A 14,814-nucleotide genomic window follows, 5' to 3' on the forward strand; every position below is an offset into this window, starting at 1 on the left:
TGAGTATACTCCCCAAAATAATTTATACATTCAATGCAATTCCTATCAAGCTACCAACGATATTTTTTCACAGAACTAGAACAAATAATTGGAGAAGGAAATGGTAACCCACTCCAGTATTCTTGCCTGGAGAATCCCATGGACGGAGAAGCCTGGTAGGCTACAATCCACGGGGTCGCAAAGAGTCGGACATGACTAAGCGACTGAATGGAATGGAACGGAGAACAAATAATCTCACAATTTGTATAGAAATACAAAAAGCCTCGAATAGCCAAAGCAATCTTGAGGAAGAAGAATGGAACTGGGGGAATTAACCTGCCGGACTTCAGGCTCTACTACAAAGCCACAGTCATCAAGACAGTATGGTACTGGCATAAAGACAGAAATATAGGTCAATGGAACAAAATAGAAAGCCCAGAGATAAATCCTCGCACCTATGGACACCTTATCTTTGACAAAGGAGGCAAGAATATAAAATGGAGTAAAGACAGTCTCTTTAACAAGTGGCGCTGGGAAAACTGGTCAGCCACTTGTAAAAGAATGAAACTAGAACACTTCCTAATACCACACACAAAAATAAACTCAAAATGGATTAGAGAGCTAAATGTAAGACCAGAAACTATAAAACTCCTAGAGGAGAACGTAGGCAAAACACTCTCTGACATAAATCACAGCAGGATCCTCCAAGACCCACCTCCCAGAATACTGGAAATAAAAGCAAAAATAAATAAATGGGACCTAATTAAAATCAAAAGCTTCTGCACAGCAAAGGAAACTATAAGCAAGGTGAAAAGACAGCCTTCAGAATGGGAGAAAGTAATAGCAAATGAAGCAACTGACAAAGAATTAATCTCAAAAATATACAAGCAGCTCCTGCAGCTCAATTCCAGAAAAATAAACGACCCAATCAAAAAATGGGCCAAAGAATTAAACAGACATTTCTCCAAAGAAGACATAAAGATGGCTAACAAACATGAAAAGATGCTCAACGTCACTCATAATCAGAGAAATGCAAATCAAAACCACAATGATATACCATTTCACACCAGTCAGAATGGCTGCTATCCAAAAGTCTACATGCAATAAATGCTGGAGAGGGTGTGGAGAAAAGGGAACCCTCTTACACTGTTGGTGGGAGTGCAAACTAGTACAGCCACTATGGAGAACAGTGTGGAGATTCCTTAAAAAACTGGAAATAGAACTGCCATATGATCCAGCAATCGCACTCCTGGGCATACACACCGAGGAAACCAGAACTGAAAGAAACACATGTACTCCAATGTTCATTGCAGCACTGTTTATAATAGCCAGGACATGAAAGCAACCTGCAGACGAATGGATAAGAAAGCTTTGGTACATATACACAATGGAGTATTTTTCAGCCATCAAAAAGAATGCATTTGAGTCAGTTCTAATGAGGTGGATGAAATTGGAGCCTATTATACAGAGTGAAGTAAGCCAGAAAGAAAAACATCGATACAGTATACTAACGCATATATATGGAATTTAGAAAGATGGTAACCTTAACCCTGTATACGAGACAACAAAAGAGACATAGGTGTATAGAACAGTCTTTGGGACTCTGTGGGAGAGGGTGAAGGTGGGATGATTGGGGAGAATGGCATTGTAGCATGTATATTATCATATGTGAAATGAAGCACTAGTCCAGGTTCGACGCATGATACAGGATGCTTGGGGCTGGTTCACGGGGATGAACTGGAGGGAGGATATGGGGAAGAGGGAGGTGGGAGGGGGGTTCAAGAAAGGGAACACATGTACACACGGGACGGATTCGTGTCAATGTATGGCAAAATCAACCAATATATTAATGTAAAGTAATTTGCCTCCAATAAAAAATAATAATAATAAAAATAAATAAATAAATAAAAATTGGGATGGCCCTAACTTCTGATATCTGAATAACCTACAATTTGAACTTCTAAGCCCTGATCAATTTTATCTCATTTAGGGACAAAGCCACAAAAATAGTCATTTATTTTCTAAACCTAGCTGACAGTAAGCTGTAACATTTAACAAAGCTTTGAAAATTTAAAAGTAGGAAAGGAAAATCTTTAAACTGACTACAGATTTTTACTTCATACCCACTGACAATGCCATGCAATGGGCCCCCCCTATTGGCTCCTTCCTCACCCTGAATTATATACCATTTCGTTTGTGCTAACTTTTCTTTCTCATCTTCTATAGATACTCAAGTCCATATTCCTCAAGTTCAAAGCCCTGAACCTCATTTCCATCCTGTTTTATAAACTCCCAAAATACATTAAGATCACATTAACTTCTCAGGGACACACACATGAAGATAGCTGTACAAAGCTCATCAGGATACTTAACATCTCATTTTGAAGCATTTGCATTTGGACCTCTAAATTTTGGGGTCTCCCCAGAGAGAATGAGTATCACCCAGTGATCTCTTCAGAACAGAGAACCTTCCCCATTTACAAACTCCATCTTTCACCCTTCAATCCACAATATGCAAATAGTTGTCAGGATTTCAACTTCTACAAACCGAGGATACATAAATACTGAGATGCAGTCCCAGAACTCTGGCCTTGTGAGACTTAGTGAAAGTTTAAGACTAGAAGTTAAATAACTAACTTCTTGCCTGGAGAATCCCAGGGAAGGGGGAGCCTGGTGGGCTTCCGTCTATGGGGTCACACAGAGTCGGACACGACTGAAGTGACTTAGCAGCAGCAACAGCATACAGAGCTCACTATTGCCAGCACTGTTCTGTTCTATGTGTGTGTATAACTCACACCCACCCATTTGGCAGATACTATTATTTTTATTTTATAAATGGATCAGTCAGTTTAGTTCAGTCACTCAGTCATGTCCAACACTTTGAGACCCCAGGGACTGCAGCACGCCAGGCTTCCCTGAACATCACCAACTCCTGGAGCTTACTCAAACTCATGTCCATCGAGTCGGTGATGCTGTTCAACCATCTCATCCTCTGTCGTCCCCTTCTCCTCCTGCCTTCAACCTTTCCCAGCACCAGGGTCTTTTTCAATGAGTCAGTTCTTCACACCAGGTGGCCAAATATTTGTGCTTCAGCTTCAGCACCAGTCCTTCCAATGAATACTCAGGACTGATTTTCTGGTGGCTCAGAGGTTAAGGCATCTGCCTGCAATGAGGGAGACCTGGGTTCGATCCCTGGGTTAGGAAGATCCCCTGGAGAAGGAAATGGCAACCCATTCAAGTATTTTTTTTATTTTAATTGGAGGCTAATTACTTTACAATATTGTATTGGTTTTGCCATATATTGACATGAATCTGCCCCAGGTGTACATGTGTTCCCCATCTTGAACCCCCCTCCCACCTCCCTCCCCATATCATCCCTCTGGGTCATCCCAGTGCACCAGCCCCGAGCATCCTGTCTCATGCATCGAACCTGGACTGGTGATTCGTTTCACATATGATAATATACATGTTTCAATGCCATTCTCCCAAATCATCCCACCCTCACCCTCTCCCACAGAGTCTAAAAGACTGTTCTATACATCTGTGTCTCTTTTGCTGTCTTACATACAGGGTTATCATTACCATCTTTCTAAATCCCATATATATGCGTACTGATACTGTATTGATGTTTTTCTTTCTGGCTTACTTCACTCTGTATATTTGGCTCCAGTTTCATCCACCTCATTAGAACTGATTCAAATGTATTCTTTTTAATGGCAGAGTAATATTCCATTGTGTATATGTCACAGCTTTCTTATCCATTCGTCTGCAGATGGACATCTAGGTTGTGTCCATGTCCTGACTATTATAAAAAGTACTGTGATGAACATTGGAGTACATGTGTCTCTTTCAATTCTGGTTTCCTCGGTGTGTATGCCCAGGAGTGCGATTGCTGGGTCATATGGCAGTTCTATTTCCAGTTTTTTAAGGAATCTCCACACTGTTCTCCATAGTGGCTGTACTAGTTTGTATTCCCACCAACAGTGTAAGAGGGTTCCCTTTCCTCCACACCCTCTCCAGCACTTATTGCTTGTAGACTTTTGGATAGCAGCTATTCTGACCAGTGTGAGATGGTACCTCATTGTGGTTTTGATTTGCATTTCTCTGATTATGAGTGATGTTGAGCATCTTTTCATGTGTTTGTTAGCCATCTTCATATCTTCTTTGGAGAAATGTCTGTTTAATTCTTTGGCCCATTTTTTGATTGGGTCATTTATTTTTCTGGAATTGAGCTGCAGGAGTTGCTTGTATATTTTTGAGATTAATTCTTTGTCAGTTGCTTCATTTGCTATTACTTTCTCCTATTCTGAAGGCTGTCTTTTCACCTTGCTTATTGTTTCTTATGTTGTGCAGAGCTTTTAATTTTAATTAGGTCCCATTTGTTTATTTTTGCTTTTATTTCCAATATTCTGGGAGGTGGGTCATGGAGGATCCTGCTGTGATTTATGTCAGAGAGTGTTTTGCCTATGTTCTCCTCTAGGAGGTTTATAGTTTCTGGTCTTACGTTTAGATCTTTAATCCATTTTGCCACTCCAGTATTCTTGCCTGGAGAATCCCATGGACGGAGGAGCCTGGTGGGCTACAGTCCACGGGGTCGCAAAGAGTCGGACATGACTAAGCGACTTCAATTTCACTTTCACTTTCCTTTAGGATTGATTGTTTTGATTGCAGTCCAAGAGACTGTCAAGAGTCTTCTCCAACACTACAGTTCAAAAGCATCAATTCTTTGCACTCAGCTTTCTTTATGGATAAAATCGGATAAACTGAATTAAAGAAAGATAAATTGACTTGCTGAAGACTACCCAGATGGAATGCAGCAAATTCAAACCCAGGTAGTCTGGTTGCAAAGTCCCCTGCTCTCAACTTATAGCAAGCGTACACTCAGGAAATATAATTTCTCACTGGTGTGGTTGCCTCTGAGTTTTGGAGCAGCTGAAAAGACCTCACAGTCACCGTGTCTATCACAGCACAGAGGTAAGAGGCAAAGTCTTTCATGTGGAGTTCCTTCAGGAGGAGGTAACTGTGTGCATCAGAGTGTCTAAGGAATGAAGAAAAACGACCTCTCGTCTCCAAACCATCCAGAACATTGTAAGAGAGAAACACGGGTGCTCCACCATCATGTTGCTGGTACCAGAACAGTCCATTGAACCCAGATGTCTGGTAGGTGCAGTTGATCTGGGCAGAGGCTCCTTCCATAGCCATCAGCTCAGTGGGCTGCTCAACGCCTTTTCCTGAAGAGCCTATGAGAAGATCCATGACCATTATCAGGGTAGCACTCCAGGAAACCACATCATTATTAAGGAGGATAGTTCTCACATGGTCACAAAAAAGCACTGCCTTTGACGGAGGAGTTCCTTATGTAGAAACAAATGCTGGCAGAAAGACATGGGACAAGGGTGCGGATGGGGATGGGGACAGTTAGCGCCACTAATAAGCATGGGGAAAGACTTTCATTACAAAAGTTAGGAGTTGCCATCATTTATCTGGAGGAATATTATTCTGAAAGCTCCTGGCAATGTTTGCTAATAATCTGAGACTCACCTCTTACTGTCAGGGAAACACAAAGAAGGAAAAAATTCCACATCTGTTGCAGGACACCACAAACCAGTCACTGCATCCACCGCACCTGTGCCACTGGAGCCAAAAGAAGGCAGCTTCCCTCCCTGTGGTTAAAGGAGGAAATCTCAATCTGGATGCAAAACCCAGAAGAAAACGCAGTGGGCGGAGCTCCTTTCTTGAAGGACTGAGCTTCCGTGGGAGCAGCTGTGGGTTTCCTTTCAGGAGTGTCTTCACATGAACATTTCTACTGATGAATCCACAGGTATTAATCCATGTGATTTTGTGAATATTAAACAATAAAATTGTGTATAAAGAACAGAGATGGCAAATAGGAAGAAAGGTAAAGGCAGAAGTGGTCAATTTGACAATACTGAGAATTTGTCTTTCTGAAAGCAAGAGAAAATAAAAATAGGAGTGAGATTAGAGACAGGTTATACACACAGTGTGTGTGTGTGGTGGTGGTGGCGCTGATGGTGGTGGTATTTGTGAAAACACAGAAGAGATGGACATGTTTTTCTATCATCTAAATTTATCTCCCAACATACAGGCAGTGAGATATTTTTTAAAGATCTAAAGAAATATAAGATATCTATACCTATGTATAAACATAGAAGAAGAGATGGAAAAACAAAGGAAACTCTTCACTTTAGTTACATCAGAAAGTTGGGATTAAAAGGAAATGGTGAGAATATTAACCTGTTCTTATACGCTTCTGTTTTGACTGTAATTTTTAAGCAATAAAGTGAGAACTTGAAATAAATCGAGAGAAAAGGAGAAAGAGACGAAGGCTAGAAGGGAAAGGGAGGAAGGGATGGACGGAAGGAAGGAAGAAAAGAGGGAGGGAGGAGGGAGACAAGGAGAGGGAAAGTCATATTTCAGACTGCTTCCCAATTGTCACAAAAGGAAATTATCTCTTCAATGAACAGTTTTACCAAGCGAACGCACCCCAAGTTAATATAAAGATAATACAGTATCTTTGCTAAAGAAATGTATACCTCTCATGAGCCCTCTGGATTTATTTCCATTTACTCCATGTAGCAGACACGGCACTTGGTTTTAATAAAGAAGACATCACTGTCATCTTGTGGCCAGAGGTAGCACTGCAGCTTTGGTTGCTACTGCTAAGTCGCTTCAGTCGTGTCCGACTCTGTGTGACCCCCTAGACGGAAGCCCACCAGGCTCCCCCGTCCCTGGGATTCTCCAGGCAAGAACACTGGAGTGGGTTGCCATTTCCTTCTCCAATGTGTGAAAGTGAAAAGTGAAAGTGAAGTCGCTCAGTCGTGTCCGACCCTTAGCGACCCCACGGACTGCAGCCTACCAGGCTCCTCCATCCATGACTTAACAATTTAAATGAATCTTAGAAATCATCCTGTCTTTGTCCAGCTTTGTTGTTTCACAATGGAGGCTCCTGAAGCTTATATCACACTCCAAGCTTCATTTCTTCATTTTTAGCCAGCTTCCTAACGTTACTCAGATTAAAATTCAGTTCAATTCAGTTCAGTTGCTCAGTCGTGTCTGACTCTTTGCGACCCCATGGACTGCAGCACACCAGGCTTCCCTGTCCATCACCAACACTTCTCAAACTCATGTCCATCGAGTCAGTGATGCCATCCAACCATCTCATCCTCTGTTGTCCCCTTCTCCTGCCTTCAGTCTTTCCCAGCATCAGGGTCTTTTCCAATGGGTCAGTTCTTGGCATCAGGTGGCCAAAGTATTGGAGCTTCAACTTCAGCATCAGTCCTTCCAATGAATATTCAGGGTTGATTTCCTTTAAGATGGACTGGTTTGATCTCCTTGCAGCCCAAGGGACTCTTTTGTGAAATAAATAAATGAACATCCAAAGCCGCTTACACTGGCATATGCTGCCTAGACTTGCACATGCATGTGAGAATCAATTTGAGGCCAAATCAACCCTGGTAACTTTAAATTTGGGGTTCACATTTGAAAGCAATGCTTTTTTCTGCCCACAGCATTTAATATGTGTAACAGTTTCTCCTACTCATTCATTCATTCAAAAGTATTTATAGAGAACTTACTATGTGTCAGGCAATGTGTGTGTGTTGGGGACTCCTTGGTGGGCAAAACTCCCTCCTCTCATGGAGCCTACGTTCCAGTGAGTGGAGACAAACAATAGACAAATAAAAGAGTAAAATATAATCTGTCATATGATGCTAAGTGGAGGGGGAGAGTGAGAGTCAAGAGACCTTCAATGATCAGGACACATGTGAAGAGAAACCAGAAGAAATGATGGAGGCTCCCTGATGGGTATATGGTGAGAGAAAGTGATCAACTCAGAGATCATAACACCCTTAAGAAACTGGAAATCATCCAAAACTATACTGGCAAGGTAATCCCCTACAGTCCCATTTCTGGAGGTCTACATGAAACATTTCCTGCTCTCTTCCCTCAAAGCGAAATAATGAGGATTTGGGGAGGGACAATCTCATTACAGAAACACATTAGAGTAGTAAATTCCTCTGAGGTTAGACTATTTCTTCAAATCTCTTGATAGTGTTGTGTTTTTTTTTTTCCTTTTATTCAGAGTGAAAGAGGCAACAGCTGATGAAAAGCCATGTAAAATATGACTCAAGAGATATAGAAGTCATACTCATCAACAAGCCCTGAAAGGCAAATGCTCTCAAAGATTCTAAATATTTATTTGCCTAGCAAAACTCCTGAAAGAATCCTAAAGGTTCCCAACACATATATGAGAGCCCTTTACAATAGGCTAGACTGATTCTCTGAAGGACATCTCTCCATGTGCTGGACCATTCAACTCAAGGACAGCCAGCCTCCTCCGCGATTTTGCAGCTCTGTACATGTGAGTCTACAAGGATGGGAAAGCAATCCTGAAACCAGCTCCCTTCAGAATAAGGCCACAAACTATGGAAACTTCAGACAGTTCGTCATTTTTCCCAAAATGTTAATCAGTGTCTTTTCCCCATCTTCTTCCTCAACTTTTTTTCAGACTACTAGCATTAAGTTCTTTCTTTCCAAACTTAGGGAATTTCTTTTTTGGGTTGAGAAGTCGTTCAAAAGAAAACGCTATTTTATTTTCATTTCTCTTTCTCTCATCTCTCATCTGCATCTTTCTATCTCTCTCTCTGGCAGTCACAAAGAACAGCTGGGCAGTGATAAAGTAATAGATTTTGTGAAGAAAATTCTTTGATAATTATGCAAACATAAACAGGCCAGATTCTTAGTCTTTCCTTTCTCCAATGACAAAGTAGCATTCTATAAGCAAGCTCATTCTTTTTAAGCTTCCCAGGTGGCACTAATGGTAAAGAACCCCCTTCCAATTCAGGAGACGTGGGTTTGATCCCTGGGCGTGGAAGATCCCAGAGACGGGGGCAGGGCAACCCACTCCAGTATTCTTGCCTGGAGAATCCCATGGACACAGGAGCCTGATGGGCTATAGTCCACAGAGTCAAAAAGAATAGGACGTGATTGAAGCGACTTAGCACGCAAGCACAAACAGAAGGACAAGAACGTCTTCTTCTGAAAAGAGATAAAATATGTCTAGGCCACCCCAAACTATCCATTTCCCCTCGTGTGCTTGGTCACTAAGTCTTATCCAACTCTTTGGGACCCCATGGACTGTAGCCCGCCAGGCTCCTCTGTCCATGGGATTCTCCCTGCAGGAATACTGGAGTGGGTTGCCACTTCCTTCTCCAATCCATTTTCCCTACTCTGCCCTTGCTCTACCAAGATGTTTAGTTACTGAATGGATAATGAAGGAAAGGGAATATACTCTCCAGAAACAGTTTTGGTGTGGGTAAATACAGAAGTCCTCTGATCCCGGTGTGTCTAACACAACACTAGACCAGTCTTCATCCCCCCTCTTCAGGACTTTATAACTGCTCCCAATAGCCCAGCTCCCAACATTTAGCTGTAGAAATTCAAAGTTTCAAACAGTTTGATGGAAGGCTGCTCTCCTCTAAGTCTTTCTAAACGGGAAGGTTACTGCAAGAGATATGCTCACAACAAAATGGCCTGATCTGGGGCTGGGTAGTGCAGGGATGGGAGGCTCAGACAGCAGCCCAGCCCATGATCCTGTGGGTCCATAGTGCTCTCTAGAAGGTGCCCTTGTTCTCCCCCAACCTGGTCCTTACCTTCTCGGTGCCGCTTTTTCACTACCACCCCCCAACAGCCTTTCCCTAGAGTTTCCAGGATAATTGATTTTCAAGCATGTATTGTTTATTCTCTGCTATCACTGGGCCCTTATTTTCAGCTGTTTTTTTGTACCGAATTTTAACACTTTGCTATTTTTATGTGCTTTATATTTCATTTCTGACCATTTTACCACATGATTTTAACAACATCAAAAAGTCTAAAAGTTGGGAAATTTTTAGTTTGTTACCTGACTGGCTAAACTAAAATTGTTTTTAATTTTTTGAAATTCTTTAAGTCTGTCTATTCCTTTACTTTAAATATACTAAGTTTCCATAGCTAAAGAACAGGAGCGGACCTAAAACAAAAAGATACATGAAACTGCAAAAGAGGGACCAGGGAAGGGTGGAGTGGTGGGGGCAGACTGTTTCTCTCATCAAGAGATTTAATCCTTCATCAAACACATTACCTGTTTCTTCCAAATCCACCTTCTGGAAATCTATTCTGCCCATCTCTCTGAATCACAGATTGTACTCCTATGCAGTCCCTGAACACCATACCCCCAGTCAAAGCCACCATCCTCTCCCAGAACATAGAGGTAAAGAAAGCTTTCATCCAACAGGGCATCTGGGAGAGGTGGAACCAGATTTATGCACAACAAATGGGAAAAATTAGACTGGAAAAGCACATAAATTAGGGAGAATTTTTTCACTATACATAAATGCGCGTTATGGAAATCCTCCAAACAATTCTCCCAGTGCTACAGTTCTGTCTGATTTGGTATACAATCGATTTTCATAAAACATTTTAGGAATGTATTGCTTGTCTAAATGGAAGCACACTGGTATTACACATATATATTGACAAAAAAAAATTACCTCGGTTCATTATTTGCATTTTAAGCATAATCTTAATCCAGCTCTTTCTATCCCTTCACTGTAGTCTAGCCAAACAGTCTTCCGTTTAGTTGTCAAATAATTCAAAGTGTCTTCCTGAAACTTAGGCAGTAAAAACCTAGTGTTTCTTCTTTTTTTGCAAGCAGAGGATATGCTTACTATTTTCTATGGCTTCTGAAGAACCAGGTTTATTATGTATCATTATTACTATTAATAGCTCTTAAATGTTAATATATGAATTATGTTGTTTTAGAAAATAACCAGGATAAAATATTTTGATGACTTTTCTGACGGAGAATAAATGGTTAAATCTACTAATACTCCCACATAATTTATAATTAATCTCTATTATATTAGAGATATATAATTTCTTGAAAATGTTTCTTGAAAATAGACATTTAAATAATAAATTTACTTTGTTGCAAAATGACAGATGATAGCACTCAAACCCTAGTAGGGGGAAAAAAAAATCTCTTTCAAATAGAATATTTGACAAAATGAATGAAACAAACACATGTCATCGCTCTGTTTTTTCTTATCCTGTGGATTAGGTACTTCAAATTCTTTTCAGGGCTCTAGAGAGTTATTGTATGGTAAACTGCAACATATAATAGACCCATGAACTACACAGGTTTGAGCTATGCAGATTCACTTATAACTGGATTTTTTTCCAATATAGTACCTGTATTTTCAATTTACAGAGATTTAAATGAATTAAGTTAGAGGGAAGTCATGAAAAGTTTGTTCCATTAGAGATCACAACATGTGGAATCAAAAGGTCCAGTCCTGACTCTATCCAAAGTGTTTAGGCTTCCCACCTCTTGGTAACACACTTACCAATTTCTTTGTGGGGTTTTGGGGGTTGTTTTTTTAATTGAAGTACGGTTGATTTACAATGTTGTGTTAAATTTTTCTGTACAGCAAAATGATTCAGTTATACATACATATATATACATTCTTTTTTTATATCTTTTTCCATTATTATTTATCACAGGCTATCAGTTTGTTTGTGAGGCAGAGATAGCAGTACTCAATTTTTTTTAATACAAATTTATTTATTTTAATTGGAGGCTAATTACTTTACAGTATTGTATTGGTTTTGCCATACATTGACATGAATCTGCCCCGGGTGTACATGTGTTCCCCATCCTGAACCCCCTTCCCACCTCCCTCCCCATCCCATCCCTCTGGTTCATCCCAGGACACCAGCCCCGAGGATCCTGTATCATGCATCGAAACTGGACTGGTGATTCGTTTCACATATGGTAATATACATGTTTCAATGCCATTCTCCCAAATCATCCCCCACTCGCCCTTTCCCACAGAGTCCAAAAGACTGTTCTATACATCTGCATCTCTTTTCAATACTCAGTTTTTAATTGCACAGGGGTCAGTGCCCCTAACCCTTATGTTGTTCAAAAGTCAACTATATATCTAGGCCAAGATCTAGCTGTAAGTCTATATATATGTACAAGTTGAAGATTAAGTCCTGCATTAATCAAAGCTTGTACAATAAACAGTAAGAATTCCTCTGAAACACTTTACCAAAAAAATCCATTCCCAAACCAATGAACCACATAAATCAACCAATAAATCTAAATGATATCCTGAAGCAATAAAAAATGTGAAACGTCTTTGGAGTTTTTTATAACAAAACTAGACCCATAATACATCTAAAAAGCAGAGACATTACTTTGCCAACCAAGGTCCGTCTAGTCAAGGCAATGGTTTTTCCCGTGGTCATGTATGGATGTGAGAGTTGGACTGTGAAGAAAGCTGATCGTCAAAGAATCAATGCTTTTGAACTGTGGTGTTGGAGAAGACTCTTGAGAGTCCCTTATACTGCAAGGAGATCCAACCAGTCCATTCTAAAGGAGATCATTCCTGGATGTTCATTGGAGGGACTGATGCTAAAGCTGAAACTGCAATACTTTGGCCATCTCATGCGACGAGTTGACTCACTGGAAAAGACTGTGATGCTGGGAAAGGTTGGGGGCGGGAGGAGAAGGGGACGACGGAGAATGAGATGGCTGGATGGCATCACCGACTCTGTGGACATGAGTTTGGGTGTACTCCGGGAGTTGGTGATGGACAGGGAGGCCTGGCGTGCTGTGATTCATGGGGTCGCGGAGAGTCGGACACGACTGAGTGACTGAACTGAACTGAATACATCAGAATGAGATGGTCCCTTGCCAGCCAGGGGGTGGGCCCATGAGTCAGAGAAAGAAACACTGTGTCATATCAGTAGGAATTGGCAACATTTATTCAATCAGTTTCCTGTGTAGCTTAAATGGTAAAGAATTTGTCCGCAATGCAGGAGACCTGAGTTCGGTCCCTGGGTTGGTAAGATATCCTGGAGAAGAGCATGGCAACCCACTCCAGCATTCTTGCCTGGAGAATTCCATGGATAGAGGAGCCTGGTGGGCTACAGTCCACAGGGTCGCAAAGAGTCAGACACGACTGAGTGACTTTCTTTCACTTTCATTCAATCAGCTATTCAGAAAATAATTATCACTTTTACTGTACTAGAGAGGGTGACTAATGGATGAGACATTCGACAACTTAGACAACAGCAGTATGATGTGATTCGTGTTCTGAAAGTGTAAGCATGGTCCTTGGGAAACAGCAAAGTCCTTTTGAAGACGAGGCCCTCCAAACACAGTCCTGAAACAAAAGTGGGCGTTATGTAGGTGAAGGGGGCAGAGAGGCAGTGGGTGCACATGTCCCATGCTGGAGCATTGAACTGTGACAGCACTGAGGAATTCTGTGCATCTGAACATCAAGAAGGAATTACAGTGGGTATGATGGAGTGGCAAACAAGCACCAGAAAACGAATGCTTTTGCACACTATAGTGAAGAGATGCGATTTCAGCTGAGGACACAGAGGGGGCATGGCAATGATGGTAAGTGGAGGAACAAGTAGATGCGGTAATTCTGGGGTATGCATTCCACACTCCTCTGTCTCAGCCTTAGCTCCTCTTTGGTGAACATGCCTTTTGCTTGGAGTTAATGATACTGCCTATCATTCACACGTTCCCCCGTTCCTTGATCTGCCAAATTATGCTACTCAGTAGATAAGAGTTTGCATTCATCTAGAATACTAACCAGCCTGTGGGTGATTTATCTTATCAAGTAAACCAAAATGACTAATGACAATGCCACCTGTCCTTTTAGAAAAAAAAACTAATAGTATTCAGTTTATCTCATAACTCTCTGTCATTAATCATCAGGAAAAAGCATTCTCCCATCACATTTCTGTGTCACAGTTCCCTTGCTTGACTTCATCATTCATCTCAGCAGACTACAGAAGAACATGGGAGAGACCAGAAACACATCCCTGGACGCTGTCGTGACAGATTTCATTCTCCTGGGCTTATCTCACCCCCCGAGGCTGAGGATTCTCCTCTTCTTGGTCTTTTTCATCATTTACATCCTGACTCAGCTGGGCAACCTCCTCATTTTGCTCACTGTGTGGGCTGACCCAAAGCTCCACACTCGCCCCATGTACATTCTCCTGGGCGTGCTCTCATTCCTGGACATGTGGCTCTCCTCCGTCATCGTTCCTCGGCTACTATTGGATTTTACTCCCTCCAGCAAGAGAATCCCGTTTGGTGGCTGTGTGGCTCAACTGTATTTCTTTCATTTCCTGGGCAGCACTCAGTGCTTCCTCTACACCCTGATGGCCTATGACAGGTACCTGGCAATATGCCAGCCCCTGCGCTACCCCCTGCTCATGAATGGGAGGTTATGCACCACCCTTGTGGCTGGAGCTTGGGTGGCTGGCTCCATTCACGGGTCCATCCAGGCCACCCTGACGTTCCGCCTGCCCTACTGTGGGCCCAATCAGGTGGATTACTTTATCTGTGACATCCCGGCAGTATTGAGACTGGCCTGTGCAGACATAGCTGTCAACGAGCTTGTGACTTTTGTGGACATTGGGGTGGTGGCCGCCAGTTGCTTCGTGTTAATTCTGCTCTCCTATGCCAACATAGTCCACGCCATCCTGCAGATACACACTGCTGATGGGCGGCGCCGAGCCTTCTCCACCTGTGGCTCCCACCTAACCGTGGTCACAGTCTATTATGTCCCCTGTATTTTCATCTACCTTCGGGCTGGCTCCAAGAGTCCCCTGGACGGGGCAGTGGCTGTATTTTACACTGTTGTCACTCCATTACTGAACCCCCTCATTTACACACTGAGGAACCAGGAAGTGAAGTCTGCTCTGAAGAGAATAGTGGCAGGTAGAGGGGCTGGGAGTGAAAACAAGTAA

The 14,814-nt window shown here is 42.0% G+C and overlaps 1 protein-coding gene across 1 annotated transcript; it reads left to right on the forward strand.

The window, feature by feature from the left end:
- Positions 1-13,857: 13,857 nt before the first annotated feature.
- Positions 13,858-14,814, forward strand: LOC129562934 (olfactory receptor 10G2). Its single transcript, XM_055436441.2, has one exon. The coding sequence runs from the start codon at positions 13,858-13,860 to the stop codon at positions 14,812-14,814; it is 957 nt and encodes a 318-aa protein (XP_055292416.2).

This window comes from Moschus berezovskii, chromosome 9 (genome assembly GCF_049115385.1).
Source record: "Moschus berezovskii isolate FMDL1 chromosome 9, NW_MosBer_1.0, whole genome shotgun sequence".
In the NCBI taxonomy this organism is placed as follows: domain Eukaryota; kingdom Metazoa; phylum Chordata; class Mammalia; order Artiodactyla; family Moschidae; genus Moschus; species Moschus berezovskii.